The following is a 16,609-nucleotide window of genomic DNA, read 5'->3' on the forward strand; positions in this document are numbered from 1 at the left end:
TATCGGCAAGTATGCCTGTGCGTTTTCTGTCAAGATAGCAGAAGTGATGAACAGGTGAATCAGGAAGATGGTCAATGTTTTTAATTCATTTTTCCTAAGAAGTCTCATACTGTGCCGATGTGAAATAGGAAATTTCTCATAGTAAGGGAGAGGAACATTATCCAGGGAGTAAACTCTGAAAAGCCAGGTGAAAACCATCAGCATGCATGTACGAGGTTGCTGTCAACAGTCATTACGTGTGTGTGACATGTTCGAGGCAGGATTAGCATTTTCATACCAGAAGAAAATACATGAATGTGGTGATATTCTGTTTGTGATCTTACAAATAAAGCTCACAGAGAGGGTTAGCTTCAGAAAGACTTGCTGGTGTCTTCAGGGCCCTGCCTGCACCACCCACAATCTTGCTCACTCCCAGTGTTGCACAGAACAATACCCTGCCTCCTGGCCTGGGGACAAACTCAAGTTCATGGAAACACCGAGGAACAAGGACAAACTACCATGGTCAGAAACAGACTCCACCCAGTACCCAGGTTACATGGGTTCATTGCAGAAAGGATGAATTATGAACGGGAATCTTCATGTCAACATGTCTTCTCCTTTTGCAGATTTCTTATGACAGTATGGATTACTTAGGAGCCTCAGAATCTCAAGTCATGTTTCTGGCATTGTTCATAGTAAGATGGCATTTCCTTTCTAATGGTTTTGCACTAGGAGACACACTTGTATATTTTTTTATTACTTTCTCTGCATTTATCCTCTGTCTTTTACAGTGTGCATCTTGATCTCATCCATTTCCCAGTCCCTTTGCACCTGCCCTCTGCCTCCCCAAATATAAAACAAAATTTAAGTGGGGAAAAAAGGGGAGATTAGAAATTTCATCTTGGAAGTTTCAATGTGACACATTGAGTCACATAGCAAACCCCTTTATCCATGTATCTTTACTTGCAAGTATTCATTGCAAGGAGCCATTGGTCTGGTTGGAGCCCTCTGGTTTCTATGAAGCTGTTGATGCTGGGTCCTCACTAGGACTCAGCAGCTGCCCAGACCCAGAACCAGAGTTATGACTTGGCATGTCCCAACATCCACGCCATTTGCAACCTGCCGAAGTACATGCAGGAGCTTGACTTGCAGACCGAACCTTCAGGACCTCCACAACACAGGACAGCAACAGGACATTTGTACATTTTTTAATGTTTCTTTGAGTCTGAACAAATTAAAAATTATGTGGAAATTTGGGGCATGAGAAGTAACACCACACACACACACACACACTAAGATGACAGTGATCATTTGATGACAACTCTGAACAGCATTAGCAGGACTTGTATTAACTCATTACTACTATGTTGGCATTTTATATTTATTTATTTATCTATTTACTTGGGGGAGGGTGCATGCTATGGCATGCACGCGGAAGTCAGAGAATACCTTGTGGAGTCATTTTCCCCTTCCACCATATGGGTCCTGGGTATGGAACTTTGGTCATCAGGCTTGGCGACAAGCATCTTTCTCAACTGCACTTTCTCCCTGGCCTGCTATTATTATGTTCATGTTATTCCTTCTTTGAGTAACAGAAGTGCTAACTTTGGCAGCTTCCGACAATATCAAATAGATTGTATTCAGTTTTGTAAGAATGTTACCAGATGCCATTTTATAGATGATCAGTCTCATTGAATCAACTCCAATATGAAAGCAATTATTTTTATTATGATGAAGCTAATTTTGTCTTTCTTTCTCTGTCCCTAGCCTTACCTCCATTTTCTCCTTTTCTTTTTTGTTCTGCGCTGTCTGGAAAGGTACTCCAGGAAGAAATCGCTGAGAATGGACCCTGTGTTCAGGTGAAAGCATTCAAATAGAATTTTGTGTTTCATTTAATCTTCATTCTTTAGACATTTTAACATGCCTAAATTAATTAATCAAGGTGGGGGGGAACAACCCATCATTGTATTTTAGGGACCTGAGTTATAGGCAAAAACTATTATAATTTGTGATCTTACAGTCTAGCGGGAAACCTGACATTAGCATACATAAGACCCTGACACATGAGAAGAAATGGAAATTTCACTGGTACACTGAAGTCATATACGAGAGGTGGTATCTTTGAAAGAATGGACAAATAGAAATAAGCAATTGGATACGTGTTGACGTCCAAGAAGGAAATACATTGAGCAATAAGACAATGGTTAAGAGGCAGGATGCAGGCACTTTCCCCCACAGACTTGAGGAGACAATTGGGGCACATTTAAAGGCTTGTGTTGGAGGATTTCAGGAAATAAAAGTGAAGCTGGATATTGGAAGACACTGAAATAGGGAAGTGTGGGGAAAGTATTGAAAACTGCTGAATGTAAGTGCGTTTTGCACACTTAATTACTATTCTGTTTCTTTGAAGAGACACCATAACTTAGGCAACTTCTTAGAAGAGAAAGCACCTGCTTGGAGGCTCACTTACAGTTTTAGAGGGTTAGTACATGATTAACATGGTGGGAAGCATCTGGGGCACTAATTGAGACATTTACATCCTGATGCGCAGGCAGCAGGCAGAGACATAGAGAGGGAGACTGCACATGGCTTGGGTTTTTGAGACCTCAAAGCCTACCCCTAGTGACACACCTATGCCAGCAAGACCATGCCCTCTAGTCCTTCCAAAACAGTTTCACTATCTGATGACTAAGCATTCAAGTATCTAGGCCTAGAAAGAACATTTTCATTCAAGCTACCACCACACACCTAGCTTTTCCTATAAAAATAAAAAATCAAACTCAAATCCACATTTGATTAAAAATTAAAAAAAAAGAGTGGCCAGATGACAGCATGTTTTAGGGAAACCAACCAAGCATAGAAGTTAAGGCGACCCGAGGGAGAGAAAAATCAGCCGACTCTGTTATGATTGATTAAAGGTCTTGTTTGACAGCAGCAGGAAGGTCTGACTGACACATTCTTAAGGGACAGCACACCAGGTATCTGAATGGACACTGGGATGCTGATGAGACATCCTGGACTGACTAGGATATGTTCCTAATTTCAAGGGCTCTCTGGTCCTTCATTGTTATTAAACTTGAAAGTCGTAAAATATACCCCAACTTCATTCTAGAGATTTCTTTCCTCAAGGAAAAATGCCTTCACATTCCTGACTGTGGGAGTGTGCTGCTTTGCAAGTTGAAGGGGGAAAAAAATGTCATCAATGATTATGATAACTATATTCATGTAACTAGCAAGAATGGATAGGAGCAGAATCGTTTGACTCCTTGGTAGAAAGAATGAAGGTATTTGAAAGGTACACATTCCAGTAGAAAACTGGAGTCCAGTCCATCGATTTCAACAACTGATAAGTTTAACCTGCTGTTTGGGTTTTAGAATTTCCCCAAGAAGCTGTCATGCTTTCCCAAACCCAGAAGAGCCCGGAGAAGAGGATGAAGATGTTCAGATGGAAAGAACGAGAACGGCAGGTGCTGTGACTGCGCTGCAGACGAACGAGGTGGTGCTCAGAAAAACATTCTTCCTTTCTTCCGCAAACAATTCTGCCAGCTTGGCAAGAAACATTCCAATCTTAATTCTCTTAAAAGTCTGGTGGGGGAGGAGGGCTCGTCCACTCTTACAGTTCATTATGTGATGTCAGAAGGTATGCAGTGCCCATGATCTATGAAAACAGAGGGAACACACAACACACACACACACCAATTTATTAATTTATTTTCCAGAGTCACAGTTTGGTACATACAGTCAAACATTAGAAAATTGAAGATCTTAATGACTTTCTTTGAAAGAACTGTTTGTATTTTATGTGTACATATATTGCCTGAGTGTACGTATGAACATCATTTTACATAGATGCCCACAAATTCTAGTAGCCAAATCAGACCATTAGATTCCCCTAGAACTGGAGTTACAGGCAGTTCAGAGCCACTTAGTATGGGTACCAGAAACCAAACTCAAGTCCTCTACAAGTGCTTTTAACCATGGAGCATCTCTCCAGCCCCAACTTTTATGAGTTTTATAAGCCAAGTTAAGCTAGTTGCAAACAGTTCAGAAGAGAGTTCTCCTGTGCCTGCATCTGTGTCTGTGTGTTCTTGTATTTATGTGTGTGTGCCTGTTTCTCTGTGTATCTGTGTGCCTGTTTCTCTCTGTGTGAGAATGTTTGTGTATGTATGTATATGCCTGTTTATGTGTCTGTGTTATGTCTCTGTGTGTGCCTGTTTCTGTGTGTTTGTGTGTATTTATGTGTGTGTGCTCTCTCTGTATTTGTGTATTATGTGTCTGTTTATGTGTGTGTTTTTATGTCTGTGTGAGTTCCTGTTTCTGTGCCTGTGTCTGTGGGTTTGTGTGTATTTATGTGTGTGTGCCTGTTTCTCTCTGTGTGTGTATGTGTGTGTGTGTGTTAATTCATTGGTTATGTGAGGGGCCTCATTCCAATTCTCTGTAGAATAGCAAACACAAATCACACACAGTACTGCAAATCAAATACCCACAGAGGAACTTGGCAGAGTTCACTTGAAAACAACAGCTTCTATCAGGAGTGGTTTCACTCACGATTCTATGCAAGGAAAGTCCTGGTGAAGGGGTGTAAAGAAGTCTCTTGGTGGCAAGTGAGACTACTACACTGATGTTCATCTCTCTTTAACAGAAGCCAGTCATCATTGCTAGCTGCCTACGGAAGGAGTATGCAGGCAAAAAGAAAAAATGCTTCTCCAAAACAAAGAAAAAGATCGCCACAAGGAACATCTCCTTCTGTGTTAAAAAAGGTTGGGAACCACAGTTCTGTCCCTAGAGCTGCTGTGGGCACTGAAGCCTGGGTCTTTCTAAGGGGCAACGAGTGTGAGACTGGAATCCTCTGTTGGTGAACTCTGAAAGGCAGCTGGCTCACCAGGAGTTATTATAACTGTTTTAGTAATAATGGGTTTCCTTTGCAAAGGAAGAGAGTGTTACAGCCTTTCTCTTTAAAACCCACTGCAAGAGGTCAAAAGGATAGTATAGATTTAATTTAATTATTAAGTGTTTCAAATGTTTTTTTTTTTTAAGTATTGAGGATAAAGCCAGGGCCTCGTGAATTCTAGTAGGCAAACATTCTACCGATGAGATACATTCTAAGTCTTGGCATAGGGATAAATTGAAATCTTTCATAATAGATAGGACTGAGTCACAGTAGTGCATATTTCATTCTTAACAAATAGTTTGTGATAACTAGGCATAACAATTTATGCCTATAGTGCCAGAACTTGGGAGTCTAAAGCAAGAATATTGTAACAAGTTCAAGGCCACTCAATTATACATGAGTTCCAGGGCCATCAGAACTGCATAGGACGAACCTATCTGAAGAAAGAAAATAGTGTTTGCTGTGGATATAGCTGCAGCAAGTGCTCTTTGAAATTCCAACTCGGTCTCTTAGTAACCTATCTTAAGCAAGTTATCGGCATTCTTTAAGACTCAGATATCTCCCCTGTAAGATGAAACTAGTAATGACATTGTGTGTGTGTGTGTGTGTGTGTGTGTGTGTGTGTGTGTGTGTGGGAGAGAGAGAGAGAGAGAGAGAGAGAGAGAGAGAGAGAGAATAGTACATTTTATGTAGTACCTCTACAGAAAGAGTTCACAAGTTGTATTTAGTTTTATTTTGTGAAATTATTTTCCTGTTCTTGAGTATTCCTGTTTCTTTCAGGTGAAGTTCTGGGGCTCTTAGGACACAATGGAGCTGGTAAAAGTACAACGATTAGTATGATAACCGGAGACACAAAACCAACCGCAGGGCAGGTCAGTAATACACAAAGAAATATGTTCCATAATGTTGAGTAGAACAAGCATTTTGCAGTGATTATTCATGGCAACCTAAAAATACATAGTTTGTCCTCAATCAATTATAGTGATATGCATTGAAGATGATTGATTAAATTCTTTCTACTTGATGCAAAAAGTAATTTTTAAGAAGGGCTAATCTTATCAGTACAGTGCCCTTGAGTAGAGAATATTAATGAAATTACTTTTATACATTATAAACATACATACACACAATCATAAATACTTTCATGAAGACACCATTGCTTTGTTATTTATCCCAAGAACTTGGTAAACTGAGTTTTCTCACCCAGCATTATACTAAAGACCTCTGTTAAAACCCAAACAAGCCTTGGTAATGTGGTTACAGTCAAGAAGCCCCATATTTAATACTATTCTCTGCTTCCTTCCTGTAAATAAAGGCTACTTGCCTCTTGTGTAGCCAGAGGCCACGGGTGTCTGCGCAAAGAAGACAGTCAGCAACACTTTCTGGTCATAACTGAGATAAATCTGGCCAGAAGGTGGATGATGTCTCCACTGGCAGAAATGCTGGCAGTGTCAGATGCTACTGGAGTCGTACTGATGTTCTCAAAGTGCCACCCTGGAGCTGTGCAGGAAACCTCGTTTCCTAAGATGACAGTCTTTAGAGACAAGCAACCCAATTGTCCACACTCTCGTATAAAATCCTAGATTGTATATAAGTTGCATTTTTCTAGGCCATATGAGATAAATGATGGACGGAAACCAGAGTCACGACTTCAGAGGAACATGCTGTTGCCATGTGATCTGACTGCTAAAGCTATTTCATGAATTGGCCTTTTGTTTTCACTCTTGCCTGATGCAGCTCCTGGAGCAGTCCTTTAAAAATGCAAACAAAAGCATGTCACTCGCCTGATTACCATAGTGATCCATACTCTACCATGGCTGCAGACAGCTTAGCACAGTATGGGCTGTGCCAATACAAACTCTTACCACAGTGGTCCATACTCTACCATGGCTGCAGATGCCTTAACACAGTGTAGGCTGTGCCAATACAAACTCTTACTGTAGTGGTCTAATTTCTATCATGGCTGCAGACAGCTTAACACAGTGTGGGCTATGCCAACTGCCTTTCTCTCTCTCTCTGCCTCTTGGATTGGCCCTGGCTCTTCTCACTGAAGGGTGTGCAGATTTGAGTTCCTAGTGGACAGAGCAATCTCCAGAAGCTTCCTATTGCTCTATATCTCATTTGCTCAAAGAGCGTTTGAGTGCCTAAATTATTCACTTTATGAATTTGTATATTAGATGCATGTATTTTCACAAAAGCATTAAGTGGAGGCTGTCATCACTCCACTTATGTATCAACTTACTTATTTTCTGGTTTCTCTCTAGAATTAAAGGTCTTCAAAGCCAAGCTGTGTAGCGGCGTAAACGAATGCAGACAGAGTGTAAAAATATATATATATATAGCTTTAATGTAGAAATAGACTTACAGAACCACCGTTCCCGCGGAGACCAGGAAAGCAGAAGCGAGAGCTCGGAGCTTGCTCGCCAAATTTATAGGCAGACATTAGCCCGAGGCGAACACGCCCCTTAAGGGGCGGGACTTATCCCTACATCTCCCCTTTTTGTCTAAATAAGACAGAACTAAACCAAATACAACTACATACAATAACAACAAATAATAAATACAACGAACAATATTGAGAACAAAAGCTTTGCTAAACATTCTATCTCAAGAAGTCCAAATAATGTAAAGAGTAACTACAATTATATAATCTTCAACTCAGTCAAAGATCTGAGAAGGGAATAAACACTACTCAACAAACGAGATATATCCAAAATGTGCAACAATTGACAGAGACAACTGACTACCTGGGCAATCACCCAAAGTCTCGTTTGCAACGTTGAGTCAACCAATTTTGGCTAAGGCCTAACATAACTGACATACCATTATTAAAGGCAAGGAACTTTTCAAAACTATCTTACCCTGTCTTGGCAGGATATGACAGTCCTGTTTTATCCATTGATGCACGCTCTGTATCTCTGTCAGTGGTTGAGGTATGGGCATTTCTTTGCCCAAAGGCCAGTTCTGCCAAATAGAAAGGCTCCAGGTGGAGTGTTTTTGGTGCTCAACATTCTCTCGGGAATAGAGCGGTGTTGCCAGGAGCAATTGTGTCTCACTATCACGAAACTCTGAGTTAGATTAAAGGCCATTTTCTACAGCTCTTTGAAGAGGTTGAAGATTATCTATCTATACTGAGTATAATCTCTATATATCTAAAGAACCTGATTAGTCTAATTATAAATGACAAACTTAGATGACAATTAGTCTATATAATTCTCAATATCTATCTAACTTAAAGACTAAGACAATAAACGACTGTGAAACAAATGAGGACAATGACCTCCAAATATAAACAATGTACAAATATACATTGCAGTAGGTAAATATATATCAATACACAAATATTATATAAGTATCTTAATCAGAGGTAGAAATGTACACTGCAATATGGTAAATATATACAATATATATATATATATATCAATACAATATATGTCAATACATAAAAATGTTTTAAACAGAGCCGTTCCCACGGAGACCAGGAAAGCAGAAGCGAGAGCTCGGAGCTTGCTCGCCAAATTTATAGGCAGACATTAGCCCGAGGCGAACACGCCCCTTAAGGGGCGGGACTTATCCCTACATCGCTGACTTGTTTTCTTTTCCTCTTTTGTACCAGAGAGAGATAGTAACAAAGAATCAAGGTCAAGGCCTTAGGTTCTAAAAGTTGATCCTAGTTTCACTCCCCAAGTTTACCTTCTGCGACCCTTGTGCAAACTTCTTAACACTGGAATGTACTAGGTTCGCATATCTAATAGGGATACAGCTAACTCTAGGAACTTTTGAGGATAACCTAACTTAAGATCTATTAAACGCTTAGTTCCAATACATAGGGTCACTGAGTACACACTAGCTATCATGCACAGCACAGTGCTGGTCTCATCAGAATAATAAATATCACCATTGTATTAGTTCTTAAGTAGTAGATACATTGCTAAGGGATTTTTTCTCTATTAGTTGCTTCAGGGTTGCTCAACTTTAGAACTAATAGCATAGTGGATGGAATAAATGTTGTGTATAAAGTATTTATAAGCAACTATGGTTTTTACCCACTAGATGCCAGTAATACCCTTTCCAGTACAGAAATGAGCACAGTTGTGACAAGTAACCCTCTGTGTCTCTAGATAGTGTGATATGTACCCTGAGAAGAAGACTGTTCTTCACTGAAAACCTCTGCCCTAGTGGGGAACAGAACACTTACCACGTATCCATTGTTGTGAACACTTGGATCAGTGAAAGGACCCAAGTAATAAGTCACCAAATAAACAATCTTAACTTTAACTATGGTGATGGATTTTGTCATAAAGTCTAAACTATGATACTAAGATATAATAGTGTGGAATATTTGCCTTTAAATTATTGAGAGATTCATAACTTCCCCAGAACTAAAAGATTACTCAACTCTTGTTGGAGGAGGCCATTTGTTTGTTCCTGACTGCTCAGCTCCAAAATAATCACACAGAAACTGTATTAATTAAATCACTGCTTGGCCTGTTAGCTCTAGCTTCTTATTGGCTAACTCTTACATCTTAATTACATCTCCATTAATCTGTGCATCACCACAAGGTTGTCGCCTACCAGCAAAGTTTCAGCATGTCTGTCTCCAGCGGCTCCATGGCTTCTTCCTGACTCTGCCACCTTGCTCCCAGCATTCAGTTTAGTTTTCCCCACCAAGCTAAGTTCTGCCCTATCAGGGGCTCAAGACAGTTTCTTTATTAACCAATGGTATTCACAGCATGCAGAGGGGAATCCCACATCAAACTCTAAACATTTAATAATTTTTGCGTGAACTTCACACATGAGCTCTGTGAGTACATCATTCCTGCCCCTTCCTCCACCTCTCCAATTTCTCCCATGTTCCAGCCCTACCTCTCAAACTCATGGCCTCTTCTTTAATTATCATCGCTTCATGACCATACACATATATATGTAATTAGATAGACAGATAGATAGATGTACATATAATAGCATTGCTCACATGAGTATGTGTCTAGACCTGACCACTTATGACCACTTAGGTTTAGACAAAGTATGCAGGAGCTCATCCCTGGAGAAAACTAATTTTTCCTGTTGAAGCAGTTGTATTTTTCACTTTTATGCTCTTAGTACCCAGGTGCATGAAGAAAACATCATTTAGTATCATTTACATGCACGTGCATGCGTGCACGCACACACACACACAGTTGAATAGAACTTGAGAAAGGTTTTCTTCTGTGTAGGTATTTTTGAAAGGGTGCAGTGAAGGTACCACCCTCGGCTTCTTGGGGTACTGTCCTCAGGAAAACGTGCTGTGGCCCGTCCTGACAGTGAAGGAGCACCTGGAGGTGTACGCCGCCGTGAAAGGGCTTAAGAAAAAGGATGCCGCGGTCGCTATTACACGGTACGTGGAGAAGCCATACTCACTCCATGCTTAGGAGGGTGGCATATTATTAATGGCGTTCACACTAAATTAAAGAGGGGGATTCTAGCTAGTGACCACGTGTTGTGGGAGACTTGGTCATCCCCAACTAGGGTGTGAACTGGGAATCCAATTCACTGTTGTTATTTTCTCTTACTTTAAGCCTAGAGAGAAAAGTTTACTGATTTTTTTTTCATATGGAAAAGGATACTGAAGATAAGAATATGTTGAGCAAAATGGGCTATAATATATCAGTATTAACCAGCTTCGTGTTATTGTAATGAAACCCATGGGTCTGGCTACATTTGAAGAAAAGAGATTTATCTATTTAACTCAATTTTGGAGGTGAAATTTTGAGATGTCAGCCTTCAATCTAGACTCTGGTGAGGGCCATATAGCAATGAGATCAGTACAGGATTGTTTATGAATGGGAGAGGGTACAGTTAGACAGGAAACCAGAGAGAGATAAAGATTCTATAGTCCTTCTGAAACCAGAGCCCTGTTGTTCTAGGCTTTCCCTCTTCTCTATAGCTTTTAAGGGTCCACACTATTTCCTAACATTACCCACTAAAAATAAGTGCATGAACCCTTGGTGAGAAAACTATAGCTAAACAATAGTAGTAACCTGAGGGGTATCGAAGTTGTGACCAACTCCAGTGACTTTTAAATTTTTTACTACTATAGTATTGTTTATGTTTGCATGCTATGTTTCTTTCTGCTCACACCTAATGAAGAGTGACTCATTGTTTTTCTTAGACTGGCGAATGCCCTCAAACTGCAGGACCAGTTGAAGGCTCCAGTAAAGACCCTATCAGAGGGAGTGAAGAGAAAGGTAGGTACAGGGAGGGCTCAGTCAGGCTGTCCTACTGCAGCCCCAAAGAGCCAGCTTCTGAGCTGCAAGCAGGGCTCAGAGGAAAACCCCACACAGTCGCCAATTTAGGATTTTTTAAATCTGAGGGGTTTCAGAGTGAAGAAGGGGTCAAGCGTACACTTTTTGTTGATGGCAACACTCCTTAGTTTCTCATGATGGATTCTGCCAGTTTCTGCCAGTTTATGTCACAATGAATTCTGTCAGTGTCTCTTAATTTCTGCCCTCTCTCTTTGTTCTACACAGCTTAGAAAGACCCACAAAAATCTTGCAGGCATCTGAAGGTCACATACCATTTCTTAGGTAAATGACAAGAAACAGAGTTTTCTTGATAGTCTTGAGCAATAAATCCAGGTTAATTATCACATGGCGAAGAGTAGCACTTCCGTTCAGTTAACTCCCTAATTAGTGGCCTGCAAACTGTGGCTACAGAAGGAGGAGACTTTCTGTCATCTAACTACTAAGGAGGCTAAAAGAAATAAGGAAATTATGTGCTATATCCTATTCTTCTGAGTGTATAAAACATCTTAAACGTTTTGTGGTTAGCGGTCATAAAGGCCAGACTTTCACTGTTTACAAATGTGTCCTCAGAGAAAGTGTAGCAGCAAGAACCGCGAGCTGCTGGGGAAAGGGTGAGGGCACAGCAGAGGATCCCACTCAGAACTCTCTGAGGCACATTGTCACTAAAAGCATTTTGAAACTTAAGATCAATTTTTCTGGCCTGCATGTAACCCTTGACTATAAAAAAAGAGACTTGCAACTCTTTCTTGGGCCTATGAAGTTGGTTTCTATTTTGTAGCTAGCCCTGGCCAGTCAGGGAATCTTATCCTGTGGTGTCTGAACAAAGACCATAACATTGAGGTTGGGGATCCATGTGAAGAGTTAATTACAGTCCCTGGGCCACAATTAGGTTACTTTGCACTGTTTACCTTGGCTCAACAAATCACACAGCTGGCTACATATCCTTGTAAATAAGCTTGTATTTTTCTGCGAATAGTTTACCTTAAACTCCATTAGCCGGACCCCTGATCTGATCGGAGGCTATTTTGAAATTTTGTATCGGTTGATGGTATAGGGCTATCTTGGCAGCTGGGGAAATTGCAGCTGTTTTCTTTTCTTTTTTAAAAACAATTTATTTATTTATATTTTATGTATGTTGATGTTTTTGGCTGCATGTATATGTCTGTGTGAGGGTGTCAGGGTCCCTGGAATAGGAGTCATAGACAGTTGTGAACTGCCATGTGGGTGCTGGGAACTGAACTCAGGTCCTCTGAAAGAGTAGCTAATGCTCTTAACCCCTGCACCATCTCTCCAACCCCTACAGCTGTTTTCTCAAGCTGTGCTCGAAGACAGCTCTGAATGGAAACTTGTAACACCTGACTTGGGCAGCATCTCTTTGTATTTATTTTATTCATCAAGACTCTGTATAGGCTAGCAATATTAATATTAAACAGACAACACAGCTAAGGAAGAGCCACCTTCGAGATAATCCACAGATAAAAATGCCCAGAAGATTGGAGTGTGTATTTATGTGATAGTCACACATTATATCCAGGCTGTGGAAAACCACAGCCACTAGGGAAGGAATGCAATTAGCACATTTAAAGATACAAGGCAGAAGCAACAGGATATTCTGGAGTCTGTACATCTCATAGACTTTGCAAAATGAGTTTCTCTCCACTAGAAATTATTTTCCGGGGCATTGACACCTTGAGTACCAATTGCTATCTCCTGTAATAAACGATAAAGGCTCTCAGCACTGTCCCTCTTGTTTCAGCTCTGTTTCGTGCTGAGCATCCTGGGGAACCCATCTGTGGTGCTTCTAGATGAGCCATCGACTGGGATGGACCCTGAAGGGCAGCAGCAGATGTGGTGAGATCCCAGGAGCAACACTTATGAGGATTTATGTAGCTTTCCAAAACTGATTTTCAGCATAATTTACTTAAAAGCATAAAGATATTCATCCTTTAGCAGGAAAAGCAACATTAATAGAAAAGGTCCACGGTTTCATATTCTGGCTAATGTTTGTAATACAAAACAAGAGACATAGTCCCTCCATCTAACATGCACTGTAAGAATCTTTTTCTTTCTCTTAGATCTCAGTATGCATAGGACACAGTTAGTCCACGCAATTGATTATTAAAGTTCAAATCCCCTGCAATAGCAGCATGACGTGGTCATGGAGATGAAAATAAAAACCCCGAGTCCTCAGTATGTCAATTACTTTGTGAAATTGCTAAAATCGGTCGTGTTGTGACCTTGTGGACTACATCATGATCATCGCGTGGTCTAGGAAGTCCTCACTTCCTCCCCTGCCTTCTCTCATTAATTCTCCTGCTGTTCAGCACTTTTGAGAGCAACTTTTTCTTCAGTATCAACCTCCGTGTTCAGCCCCAAATCGCTTCTAAATTATATACCCAACCAAAAGTGAGGTTATTTATCTGTCAATCCTACAAAAAATATTTTGGTTTTGGTTCCTCTTGGATGCCCTTCTTGTTTCACATGTGTGTTAATAGAAACGTCTTTAAAAGGTTCTGCGATACCTTGAAAATTCTCTTTATATCAGCTGCTTCCCCTGACCTGACTCTAGGCAGGCGATCCGGGCCACCTTTACGAACACAGAGAGGGGCGCCCTCCTGACCACCCATTACATGGCAGAGGCGGAGGCTGTGTGTGACCGCGTGGCCATCATGGTGTCTGGGAGGCTGAGGTGAGTACCAGTCAGGCCTGTCTTTGGCTCCGGATTGCCTTCTGTGATAAAAGAACACTGTCCACTGTGGCAAGCTGGAGAATCTGTGCCGGTCTCTGCCTGGCCCTGCCCCAGACACCCAGATAGTGAATTGCGATGGCCAGAGATAGTTCTCTTGCCTTGTTATACTTTAGCCTCCTCCTATCTATCTCCAGATGTATTGGTTCTATCCAACATCTGAAAAGCAAATTTGGCAAAGATTACCTGCTGGAGATGAAGGTGAAGACCCTCACACAAGTGGAGTCCCTCAACACGGAGATCATGACGCTTTTCCCCCAGGCTGCTCGGCAGGAAAGGTAATACACCTGCATTATTTTAATCTTTGTTTTAGGTGGTATTTGCTTTATAGAAAGATGAGAGGTGAAAGTTCTATCTTCTCATTTTTTTTTTAACTTCAGTAAGTGTTTAATCCCAACACTTGAGTTTGAGGCCAGCCTGGTGTACAAAGTGAGTTCCAGGTTTCGCTACTAAGAGAAACCCTCTGTTCCCAGGGCTGCACAGGAAATAACCAAGACAATAAATTGCTCATTGGAGGCTGGCTCTTGTGAGGGAATTAGCATTTGCAGGACTTTGGAATAAGCTACGTACTATTGTATGCTGGTGCTTATATTATCTCAGTCGCCTTTGTAAGAGGGTCAAGCCATCATATTAAAGGAGGTGCCCTGAGAGAGCTCAGTGGTGGTAGTAGACGTCTCAGAATCCATGAATGGTGTTTCTCAGCATTTGTATTAGTGGTGGTTCTTGAGGCACAAGTATATGAGGTGATACCAAATAACTAGTGTTTCTGCTTAGATACTCTCTTCTTCCTAAAATGGAAGGACAATCCTATTCCCTCTCTTCTTAAGGCATCTTGCTGCTGATTTCCTCTTTTGTCCCAGTCTTCTTCCTCGCAGACTGATTTCTTCCTGAACAAAGAGCTCTGGAACTGCAGCCATCTCCAAGTCATAAGATAGTTTTATGCTGGGCAGTGTGGCACACGCCTTTAATCCCAACACTTGAGTTTGAGGCCAGCCTGGTGTACAAAGTGAGTGCCAGGACAACCAGGGCTACACAGGGAAACTGTGTCTTGAAAAACCAAAAAGAAAAAGAAAAGACATTCATTTACACAAATAGTTGACAGGATTGTTTATCGTATTCAGACATGCATGCATCAGAGGGTACAACGGTGAATCCCAGTGTTCATCCTCCTTCTCTTCACAGATACTCCTCTCTGATGGTCTATAAGTTGCCTGTTGAGGATGTACGACCTTTATCACAGGCTTTCTTCAAACTGGAGAGATGTAAGTGAATGTTTAAACCATGAACACTTGTAAATGAAAACTGTTTGTTCGTCTTGGCAGGCCAGATCCAAATAATCATACAGAAACTGTATTAATTACGGCACTATTTGACCTGTTAGCTCAGACTTCTTACTAAGCAACTCTCACATCTTAAATTAACCCATTTCTATTAATCTGTGTATCACCACGTAAGTGGCCTACGGTAAGATTCCAGTGTGTCACTTTGATCCACCTACTTTCTCTTTATATCTCTATTTGGATTTCCTGCCTGGTTTTACTCTGCTAAGCCACTGGCCAAAACAGCTCTATTCATCAACCAGTAAAAGCAACCCATATACAGAAGGACATCCCACATAAAAAACAAAAAAGCTTTAAAAATTATAGAATGTTCATGATATATAATTAATAAATTGTAGGACATCTATTTAATCCAGTGATTCTCAACAAGAAATAATTTAGCATGTCCATCTCATAATGCAAAATACATTCAGTCTAACATCAAAAGTTCGCATAATTCTTAAAAGTCCCTATACTGTTCAAAAGTCTTTTATCAGACTCAAGGCAAACTCCAATATGTGATCCACGGTAAAATAATAAAAAAAGAACACTACATCCATCCATCAAATAATGGCTCAGAGAAAATATTCCTATTTAAAGGAGTAACCAAAGGATAGCAAGCATAGATTACAGAAAAGCAAGCCCCAAACACACAGGGTAAGTTACATTAACTCTTGTAGCTCCATGTCAGAATCTAGTACATGTTTGCCAAGAGATGATCACCTACAGAATTTTGTGTCCCCCTCCTATGTGCCTGCCACTTTTAGCACATGCAACCTCCTTCTTGGGCCTGTTCTACTCAATACTTGAACATTTCCTCAGTAGACATTTTTCATCCCTGACACCTCCAACATTCAAGGTCTTTACTGCAACCTTGACTTTACACTTTAAAGCTTCATAAATGGCTTGCCGAGGAATCTGACTCCACTACACAGTGCCTGGTCTCCCAAGCTTTTCGTGGGAACCTCGGTGCAAGACCCAGTTACTCCAAAACTATTGCATTATGAATGCATGCAAAAATTGCACCACGTGCATGATTCCAAGTTCTGCTGTCAGCTTGAGAAATACCCAGATGCTCTTTTACCAAGGCTGCAGCAGCCTTTGAACGCCTGGATAGCTGAAACCAGGAAGTTCTACCCTGGTCCTTCACCAGCAGGGCGCTTACTCTCCCTGCTCAGTCACTTACTTTTCAACTGAGCTTACATTTCTAGACACTGTGGTCTTTTATGGGAAAAGTCTGGTCCTCAAGAAAATGTTTCTATTTTTCCATTATTTTTTAATTGCACTAATGACTTTAACAGCTGTAACCACTCTCTCTGCATCTACTTTGTCTATATCTATTGTTCCATTATTTTTTAATTGCACTAATGACTTTAACAGCTGTAACCAC

General features: G+C 40.8%; 1 protein-coding gene across 1 annotated transcript in view; it reads left to right on the top strand.

Annotated features, from left to right (window-relative positions):
- The window catches only part of Abca9 (ATP binding cassette subfamily A member 9), a 71,937-nt gene that overhangs the window by 51,371 nt on the left and 3,957 nt on the right, over positions 1-16,609 (top strand). Inside the window, exons 26-36 of the mRNA XM_041635799.1 lie at positions 606-674; positions 1,747-1,838; positions 3,355-3,475; positions 4,622-4,739; positions 5,651-5,742; positions 10,087-10,247; positions 11,022-11,097; positions 12,911-13,005; positions 13,724-13,843; positions 14,038-14,178; positions 15,083-15,162. Coding sequence (XP_041491733.1) covers positions 606-674; positions 1,747-1,838; positions 3,355-3,475; positions 4,622-4,739; positions 5,651-5,742; positions 10,087-10,247; positions 11,022-11,097; positions 12,911-13,005; positions 13,724-13,843; positions 14,038-14,178; positions 15,083-15,162 — 1,165 coding nt within the window. The remainder of the gene's footprint in view (positions 1-605; positions 675-1,746; positions 1,839-3,354; positions 3,476-4,621; positions 4,740-5,650; positions 5,743-10,086; positions 10,248-11,021; positions 11,098-12,910; positions 13,006-13,723; positions 13,844-14,037; positions 14,179-15,082; positions 15,163-16,609) is intronic.

The sequence above is a fragment of the Microtus oregoni genome, unplaced genomic scaffold (genome assembly GCF_018167655.1).
Source record: "Microtus oregoni isolate MIOR12 unplaced genomic scaffold, Mior012 000048F_ref0000485, whole genome shotgun sequence".
NCBI classification, from domain to species: Eukaryota; Metazoa; Chordata; class Mammalia; order Rodentia; family Cricetidae; genus Microtus; species Microtus oregoni.